General features: G+C 40.7%; 1 protein-coding gene across 1 annotated transcript in view; it reads right to left on the reverse strand.

The window, feature by feature from the left end:
- cacna1db (calcium channel, voltage-dependent, L type, alpha 1D subunit, b) overlaps positions 1-10,044 on the reverse strand; it is a 120,312-nt gene that overhangs the window by 30,959 nt on the left and 79,309 nt on the right. The window contains exons 25-27 of the mRNA XM_079637795.1: positions 9,907-10,017; positions 7,224-7,307; positions 1,243-1,371 (exon numbers count right to left, since the gene is read on the reverse strand). Of these exons, the coding sequence (XP_079493921.1) occupies positions 1,243-1,371; positions 7,224-7,307; positions 9,907-10,017 (324 nt within the window). The remainder of the gene's footprint in view (positions 1-1,242; positions 1,372-7,223; positions 7,308-9,906; positions 10,018-10,044) is intronic.

Genomic DNA, 10,044 nt, shown 5'->3' on the forward strand with positions numbered 1-10,044 from the left:
AAAAGTGCTTGCGCTCCCGTGGCGTCTGTCGTTGCTATAATGCAACCATGAAGACAGGCGTGCCTGGAAAAACGAGCGCACCTACGTTTGAGATAACGAATTTGCACACGCAAATGTGAACAGCCCCTAATGGCAACGTGACATTAGACATTAGCCTAGCCTCTCATCAGTTGAGCAGGTAGTCGGAGGAGGAGGAGTAATGTCAGACGTTTGGAGATATTTTAAGATAAGAAAAAAGTAGAGCAGACTGCTCTAATAAATATTATGCTCTGCTAAATTGTCAAGAGGAGGGGTGAGAAATAGCTTCTTTAAAGGGGTTTTCACAATGCCCTTTTAATGGCCTTTTCACAAGATGTAAAATAAGTCTGATGTCACCGGAGTGTGTGTGTGAAGTTTTAGGTCAAAATACCCCACAGATATTTTTATATAGCATGTTCAAATTGTCACTTTTTGAGGGCGAGCAAAAACACACTGTTTTTGTGTCTGTCCCTTTAAATGCAAACGAGCTGCTGGTCCCGGCACAGGGGGCGGAGCTTCAAGAGCTCGTGTCCTTTTACCTCACACACACATGCACTGAACATATCGAAAACTTTTATGTTCAAAACGGAGTCAGAAAGATGGAGAGACTCAAGAAGAAGTGACAACATGTAGAAGCAACAGGACATTTCTGAATGGTTAGTTGATGAATTTATGTTGCTGATGTGTAGTTATCTTCAAGACATTGATTAGGTTTATGTAAATTTTAGGGTTGCTGATGTCACTAACCCGGGAGGAGGGTCGTGTAGTTCCTACCAGCCGTTTGTTGTAGTCCTTAAAAAGCGATTTCTGTAAAAGCAAATCTCTCCCTTTGCTCTGAACTTTGAGCGTTTATGCTTATGCGTTTATACATTTGCAGATGTTGTTTATGCTCAAACAGCAACATTACACACTAACTATAGTTAGAAAAGTGAAATCATACTCAACCACCCCTTTAACACAAGCAATTTGATTATACAAGTTGTATAGGCCTATTTACTTTGTTACAGTCAGAAAGTGAAAAACATCCGATGAAAATAAAACATTGTTAGAAGAACTGTAATGTAGTATTAAGTACTAATATTGGTACTTGGTATCAGCAATTAAGTACTTACTTGTACTTAGTCTGAAAAAAGGTATCAGTGCAAAGTATGGTATCGGTGCATCCCTAGTTTAAATGATTGTACAGGAAAACCAGAGAAAAGCATTAGTTGCGGTGCAGTGTACCTGAAACGACTTGATGAAGGTCCACAGGAGCGTGCGGATGCCTTCTCCTCGGCTCAACAACTTCACCAAGCGCATGACACGAAACAGGCGGAAGAACGTGATGGAAATCCTCGCGCTGTCCTCCGTGTTCTGAGAAAAACACCTCAAGTTATAATGTGCTTCCAACTCTTTACTTCAATGTGTCCCTGTCACACATCGCACAGTGTGTGAACAACAGGGCCGTGATTTTGAGGTTTCTGCCTCATTCACTGGTCAGTTTCATGCAGAGTGTATTCATGCACTGCAGGCTTCGCATTCTCACACAGCAAACGCTTCAAGGCCCCATACACATGACAAAGATCTTGTCGAGACGACACACAGGGCATCTTACCCCTGACTATACTGCAGCTCCTGTGTGCTTCAACAGATGAAAGGCTCGTGTTAAATCTCACATTCAGATCGAGGCTTCTGAACACAGCAAACTCATGCCTGACTTATTGAGCTTTCGCATGAGGAAGTACAGTTCTGTCATGACAACTCTCGGAGTGTATGGGGATGGATATGATGGTGTTGTATATTTGGTATAGAGACAGAGCGTATTTAGGCCACGCCCACAAAGCAATCCAACCGTCTCCATTGACTCTGCATTGCGAGAGGCTGTCTTCTCGTCATTTCTTGCTTCTAACTAAAGACAGAAAAATGCCTAAAAGCTGCTGTGTGACGAAGTGTCCAGCAAACAAGCTAAGAACCCAAGAAATAAGTTTTTATAAGCTGCCGACCCCAAAAAACGAGCGTTTAAGGACATAAAAGTGGATCAGGCAGTTGAGACAGAGCGTAACTGTCATGATTCTGCCTTGTCCTTGATTTTCTCTAGTCTTGAGGCAGGATCATGACAGACCCATGTTTTGTGTGCAAGCACATGGCCTTTTGTTTTTGTCTCGTTACTCAACCCCGCCCCCTTGTTCTCCTCGTTAGTCATTATTGTGTCATCTGTGTCACCTGTTGTCATTATTAGTTTCTCCCTATTTAATCCCCTTGTGTTTGCTGTCCTGTGCCGGTTCATTATCTATCCCTGATTGTCATTCTATGTGTTAAACAACCCGTGAGTAACCCGTTGAAAGTCTTGTCTGGAAAGAAGTGTTTATTCCTGTCTTTTCTGTTAGTTTAGTGTCTAGTTTATTGTCTTAGTCTAGTGTTGCCAGTCTAAAGTAGTCTTACCGGTCTTGTTTTGCCCCCTCGTTGGTTTTGTTTTCTCTGTTTTTTTGTCTTTAAATTAATTTTGTGTTGCATACTGTCATAACTCATAACAGTAACGTGTCTCATTAATCTGAGAACTAGCGTACGCCCGCTGGAGGAGAACGTCATCGGCAACACAGGATCGCTTATCTTACAGAAATATAATATATAAAACTGACATTTGGATATTTGACTCACCAGTGACCAAATGTTTAACTCACTGCACACGTAACTGTATTTTTAGTGCATACTGAGTGCAGGATCCCACAGTTTACCCATTCGTTCCAGCCTGTGTCCACTTTTAAGTCCTTAAAAACTCATTTTTTGGGGTCGACAGCTTATGAAAACTTATTTCTGGGTTTCTTATGGCGCTTTTCCATTGCATGGTACGGTACGGCACGGCTCGCTTCGTCTTGCTTTAAATGGTACCACCTCTGTTGAGGTTCCAAGCGTACCGTACCGATACGAAATGTGACGTGAAAACACTGCAGATCACTGATTGGTCAGACAGAATCGTCACTTCAGCGTCATTGTATTTGCGACACGAGACACTAAACCCGCTAGATTTAAATAGCCAGACAACAGCCAACGCGGTAAAACCTGTTTTTAGAGTATTTACTTGACAAAAGAAGTAAAAAAAAAAATCTAACAAGAAATGGCTGAATCGTGGTCAGTGGACGAGGTGCAGACGTTCCTCTCGTTGGGTGCCGAGGAGCGGATCCAGCGAGAGCTGGATGGGGCAACACGGAATGAAAAAGTATCCCAAGAAGTAGCACAGCTCTTAGCCGCACACGCCTACCACCCGACCTACAAACAGTGTAGGGACAAATTAAAAAAACTAAAAAGTGACTACCGAGCCAGTAGAGGCGGCAACTATTAACGATCAGTCCCACCCACTTTGAAGCGGTACTAACTGCAGTGGAAAAGCAACCAAGCTAAAGCGAACCGTGCCGTTCAGCGCCGAGTCGAACCGTACCGAGCCGTACCATGCAGTGGAAAAGCGCCATTAGCTTGTGTGCTGTACACCTCGTCACACAGCAGCTTTTAGGCATTTTTCTGTCTTTTGTTAGAAGCGAGAAATGACAAGGAGGAGCCTCTCACAATGCAGAGTCAATGGAGACGGTTGGATTGTTTTCCCCCGGTGGGCGTGGCCTAATGACGCGTTACGCTCTGTCTCTATTGGTGGAATAGGTCTGCTACGCTGCTGCTGTTATTGCTGCTGCTGAAGAGCAAGTACAGGACTTGCTACTGCACGTAAAAGCATGGCACGCTGTTGTGAGCAAGTGAGACATTCTGTTGTTGTACAAAAGCTTATACATGAATCACCCGTAGCAAATCTATACAGGTGGAGCTGGGGAAGGTGGAGGGTTACAGCAAATGCTGAACATGTATTTGAAGGTTGAGCAGCGAGCTCATTGGCTACTGATTAGGGCTGTCACTTTTTGAGATTTTTGAGACATTAATGTTCATTGAATTGATTGTATTCAATTGATTTTCCATGTCTAAAGACGTTTCCATTTTCAACGCCAAATATAGGCAAATCCACGGACAACTTACAAGCATAAGGACGAATGTAAAGAGTTTCGTGCACAATGACAAACAGTGCAACATTCTCAATAAACAATAAGCAGAGTTGACTGCCATAACATCAGTGAAAAACATCACTGCAGGCTTCAGCATGCTGTGTTTACCTTTAGAAATGTCAAAACAATTTCGCCTACGTAGGCGAGTGTAGCCCGAATCTGTATCTGTCTGAATACTGGCAGGATTCACATTTTTGTTGTAAAAAGAGACACATTATGCAGAAGTTAGGGCTGGGTATCGAGTTCGATACTTTTTAGGTACCGACCGAATTGCCTCGATACTATCGAAAGTATCGTTCGGGAACCGGTATCGAAGTCAAGGTAACGGTAATCGAAAATATTCAAAGGATACCTAGCCCTAGCAGAAGTACAATTTGTAACGTCTGTCAGAGAGTTTGAAGTCCGCCCAGATGAAGAATGGGAAAGACAGAGCAAACGAACTGGTAGTTCCACGAGTCTTTTATAGATGTTTCCTCTCAGTTAAGCACACTCTTCACATACGTCAAAGGGCGAATGTTAACAGGGAAAAGAAAACACTACAAATCAAAGTGTAAGTAAACACATTATAATAAAACAGCAGCCAGTAACGTAGGCCATAGAAGAACTCATCTTAAAGGCATATCAACATTCGTGTCATGAACACTAAAAGGGATACTTCACCGCTGGAAAGATGAATGTGTATTTAAATTGGGTAATTTATGTAGTAGAAATGTGAAATTATTTTTTAATTTGGAGCCTTCTAGACTGAGAAAAGCCAGAAAATGTATTTTTGGCTCATGTGGATGAAAGACAACAACTCCCAGAATGCACTTGCTTCGCTGCCCTACGAGGCCACGCCTACTGGTAAGAGCGCAGTTAAACAAGTAGGCTAGGCTACTAGTTGACTCGAAACTTAAAAGACGCTGTTTTATTGTGAGTCTCCGTGACGAGTCTGCTCGGGATTGGCCCAAAATGTCCGGGATTCGGCTTTTGCGCTCTACAGTCGCCGTTCATCATGTTTACTGCGGCTAGCGGGACGAGACTGACGGCCGCGGGAGAACCGGTCTCGGATCTCTCACGGAGGAGCGGGAATATTCTTAGCAATGTTAAAACGCACATCAACCCATCACTTGTTTAGCGTTCATGTAAACACTACACTCAGATTCACCGATCGGCATGAGTTCAGTTAGATTGAAACAAAAGCTGTGCATGTAAACAATGAATGGCAACTGCAGAAAGCAAAAGCCGAATCCCGGACATTTTGGACGATCTCGACGGCTGGACATGTCCGGAGAAAAGAGGATGGTAACCGCTACTACTCAGCTTTCTCCACAGAACAAGAGCCTGTTAGCTTAGCTTCCAGATAAAAGATGGCTGACACTAGTGAGATCCCTCTATGGGCGGGTTGAAAACATGCAGATCTAGCGCCTTCTACTGGCTGGAGTCTCGAGCCTCTGGCCAAAAAAGCCTCGGATGACGCAAAATGGCGATTTTTGCGTCATCTGAGGATTTTTTCCAGACAAAAAATACATAAATCTCTCGTCTCAGCGGGACATGAGGGAGGGAAGCATGGTCATTTGAAAATACTACAGGTTTTCTACTGATACAAAGCTTAATGCTAAATGCTGAAGTATCCCTTTAACACTAGATGGCCGTTACATTATGTGTGTTTGTCAGAGTCTGCGCGTTCGCCGCGGCGTATCGTGACGAGCTGGACGCGCTCCGAGAGAAGGCCCTTAAAATCAATTCCCTATTTTCGTTTTCGAAACTTGTGTTGGTTGGTCCGAATCAATTGTGCAATCGATTTTCGAACGTAAAGTGACAGCCCTACTTCTGATGCAGCAGAGCCAATCAGCTGTGGCCTAAAGAAAATCACATGATTGCAAGCAGATTGAGGACCTATCAGAGTTTCATGACAGAACATTGTATTCTACCCTCGATGGGAATACTTACAGTTTATACACATAAAAACACTGTAAAAAATGAATGATTAATAAGTCATGGCAACATGTTTTTCCATTGCTTTAACTGAGTGAGTTGAAATGACTTGTACAGCCAATCTTTTGCACACTAAACAGACCATATAATGTGACTACATCCTTATATCAGCAGTAAGATGGGAAAACACCTTTAATATCTGAACAGAGAAGAGAAGAGAAGAGAAGAGAAGAGAAGAGAAGAGAAGAGAAGAGAAGAGAAGAGAAGAGAGAACACAGTGCTGGGCAGTGTTGCCAGATTGGGCGGGTTCCCGCATAATTGGGCGGTTTTGAATTTGATTGTGCGGGTAAAAAAGGGTTTGGGCGGGTGGACAAAAATTGGGCTGGTTTGGGGTCAGTTCGGCGGTTTTCAAACATCTACATTTGAAAGTCTAATTGGTTAAAAAACTAAACTAAAGTGTGCATGTAGTCCATAAAAAATGTCAGTCATCATGACATTACAACACACACATGCAGCAGAGTCAGCTGGCGTTGGTGTTGACGTCACCCACGTACACGCTCTTTTAGCCTTTTAACGAGCGATCAGCAGGAAGACGTGATTTAGCGCGATAATAACTTGTAGCTGTATATTCAAGTGATTGCTAATGCCAAAGTGACATGCAGTAAGTTGCATCTATAGTAAAGATGAGATAGTGAGCAACTCTAAAAACGTAGACGTGGGGGTTGATGACTCGATGGTGAATATAAAGAGGAGAGCACATGTTGAGTGACTTGAATTGAAATTGAATATGGGACGACTCCTTTCCGTGGTCATGTGCACACTAGCCTAACCAGACATCTGCAGCTTCTACACCGGCCAGACTGAAGCACTCTCGTCCCTGACAGCGGCTGGAAAAGGTTTCAATCAACAATGAATCAGTTTTGACTGCTAAATTCTGCTGCATCGGTTCATTTCTTGATTGACGTTTTGACAGTGTCCACCTGGACATTTAAAGTCATATTTGCTAATTCTCCTTAATTATTGCCCTATTTTGATCCGTTTTCCTGGGAAATTGATTTATTTTTTATTTTATTTTATCATCGTTATTTTGTTTTAAGGAGATACAAATTGTGCTTATCAACCTTGAATGACATGGCCATAAAATTATATTTGGTAGTAAAATTTTGGGCGTTTTTTTCTTGGAGTGGGGGGGTTTTGGTGAGCTTTTGGGCTGGAAATCACCGTCCCAATCTGGCAACACTGGTGCTGGATCACATATTTACTTACGTTGACCTCTGTGATCGCAATGTCAACGATGCTACCAACAACAATTAAGGCATCAAACGTGTTCCATGCATCGGCAAAATAGTGCTGCGGACACCCAGCGAAACAGAGCGATGGCAGAGGAAAAGAGATGGATTGACAAAGGAACAGAAAAGAGGGAAGAAAAAGACAGAAGAAAAATCACAGTTTTGATGTTGCAGCCGCACACAGAAAGAGCAACACACTGTTTCTGCGTCTCATTCTGCTCCCGACCTCTCTATCATGGCAATCAGAGTATAGTGGACACTAGTTCAGCCCGAACTAATGTTAACTAACTAATGTTAAAAGTCATGAAATGCCATCATGTCTTCATCCTCCATTTCTAAATAAGACATGATGACATCTGTATGTGATTGTATTGAGAAAGCAATGCTTGCTGGTTATTGCATTCATTGTGAGATTTTTGGAGATGACCAGTGAAACTAGGGAGCGGATTGAGACACATCCTACCACAACAACATCAGCTAGGCATTCTGGGTATTTATTTATAACAGTTTATTTGATTTTCATAATGATGTTTATGTCACATTTCAGCCGAAAATCAAAAGAAAACTACAAGAAAATAAAAACCTTTTCCTTTGTGACATTCGCATGACCTACTGTAATGTGGGACTTTTTTTTTTTTTTGTGATTCTCAATATTTTCATTCATGAAACATGAGCAGAACTCAAATCAGAACAAGCATAAATCACGAATAAAGCAATTCTTAAGTAAATTATCACATTTATGAGCACAGATTGTGCTTTGTAAATGTTATGATCACTTAAAGGTACAATATGCAATATTTTCTGCCACTAGAGGCGCTACATTCCAAACAACAACAGCGGCGTAGCTTGATGACGATGTGAAGGAATGATGGGAACTGTCGTTTTAACTCCACCGTGGATGTAAATCAGACGGGAATCGAAAAATCATGTTCATGGACGAGGTAAAGTTCTATTTTTATAAATGTTGCGTTTAATGACATGCTTTTATTTCATTAAAATGAATTATCCGCAAGAAAAGTAAGGTTTAAATCTAAATTGTTTATCAAAGATGTTACTGTATTTGTCGAACTCATAGTTGTGATGACGCTGCGCAGTTTTACGTGTTCTAAACCATTGTTGTAAAAGTGCATTCGAACACACACATCATTTGCCAAAAGACGGATTAATCTTTATGTATAACACGAGCTATATTTATTTACATGGCCATAAACACCAGACGTGATAAACAATGTCAATAAACTAAACACAAGCCTAAAGCAATAATACTTTCCTTACATAAACATAACTATTACCGAATGCTACATTTGGAATATATAAAATTGACCCGTACGTTTATGGGACTTGTGTTTGTCGACAGAACCAGAAGCAATCGGTAAATAAAATTTGTTCCACAACGACTGCACGAAACAAGCTAACGTTTGTAGCTTGATAGACGCTACAACTACAACTCCCGCATGTGTCCAGGACTCCGCGCAGTGCGAGCGCAAACCGAGGGTAACGCAGATACGACGCCATTTTCTCACGATTTAAAAATAGTTGTAAACATTTGGGATATTGTAAGTAATCAACTTAACAAAATATATAACACTGGCCTTGTGATTTTGGGATATTTTAATGTAAAAATCTTACATATTGTACCTTTAAACTATGATCACATTAAAACTAAACTGCATTCCTGATTTTATTGACAATGATTTATACTGGCTTTTATTATAAGCCATTATAATACAAATCATTTTAAATTTCATCACAAAACATCGTTAAAAAGCAAAAAGCGCAAGTCTCTTTATTTTACATGATTTATCAGTGAGCACAAATATTTATCTGCATAAAAAAAATATTATCTAACATATTTTGTTATTATTTTGCTATGGCTTAAATTCTGTAAGCATAAATAAGATTTAAAGAAACCTATTAGAAAATGGAACAATTTACATAAAACCAGCCCATATATTTTATGTATGTATTTTTTTATATACATGTCACATATATATATTTATCAGTTTTCAAACAGAATTTGTGTAGTATTTGTTTTGTTTTTATGAGCTGGTCAAGAAGAGGTAAAATAATAATAAATAATACATTTTATTTATAAAAGATTCGAAAATGAGAGAAATTGAAATGAAATGTGGATATGTAGACTTGATCTGTACTTGAAATAAATAGTTAAATAGTAAATAGTTTGGCATATATAAATGAAACATATCAGTGACATACAGTATTATATAAATACTAATCATATACATATTAATATGTCAATATACTAATTTAATATGGCAAATTTATATATGTTAAAAACCTATATCAACATATATGTAGAGATATGTATATATGTGATAGCAATGTATTTAATAAAGCATGCTCTGTGTCAGACACATCTATGAACACAGCACACTGAAGGACGAGTGACACACACACACACACACACACACACACGCCAGCTAGCAGAAGTGAGGGTCAGACGGGCGAGAGGAAAGGCTCTACCTGACTCAGCACGATGTCTACTACGCTGCCAATCACCACCAGTGCATCAAACCCATTCCAGGGATCCACACAATAACCCTAATCAGACACACACCAGCGGGCACAGGAGAGCAGAAGGGTTAAACACACGGGACAGGGGCGCACACACACACACACACACACACACACACACATACCTTCGGCTGGAAGGCTATTAGTTTGAGAATCATTTCAACTGCGAAGACCCCCGTGAACACCATGTTCAAAATGTCCATCCCATAATTGAAAAGACGTGACTGGCCGTGATGCTGAGTATAATACATAGAAAATTCAAA

Source organism: Phoxinus phoxinus, assembly GCF_949152265.1.
Source record: "Phoxinus phoxinus genome assembly, chromosome: 15".
Taxonomy (NCBI): Eukaryota; Metazoa; Chordata; class Actinopteri; order Cypriniformes; family Leuciscidae; genus Phoxinus; species Phoxinus phoxinus.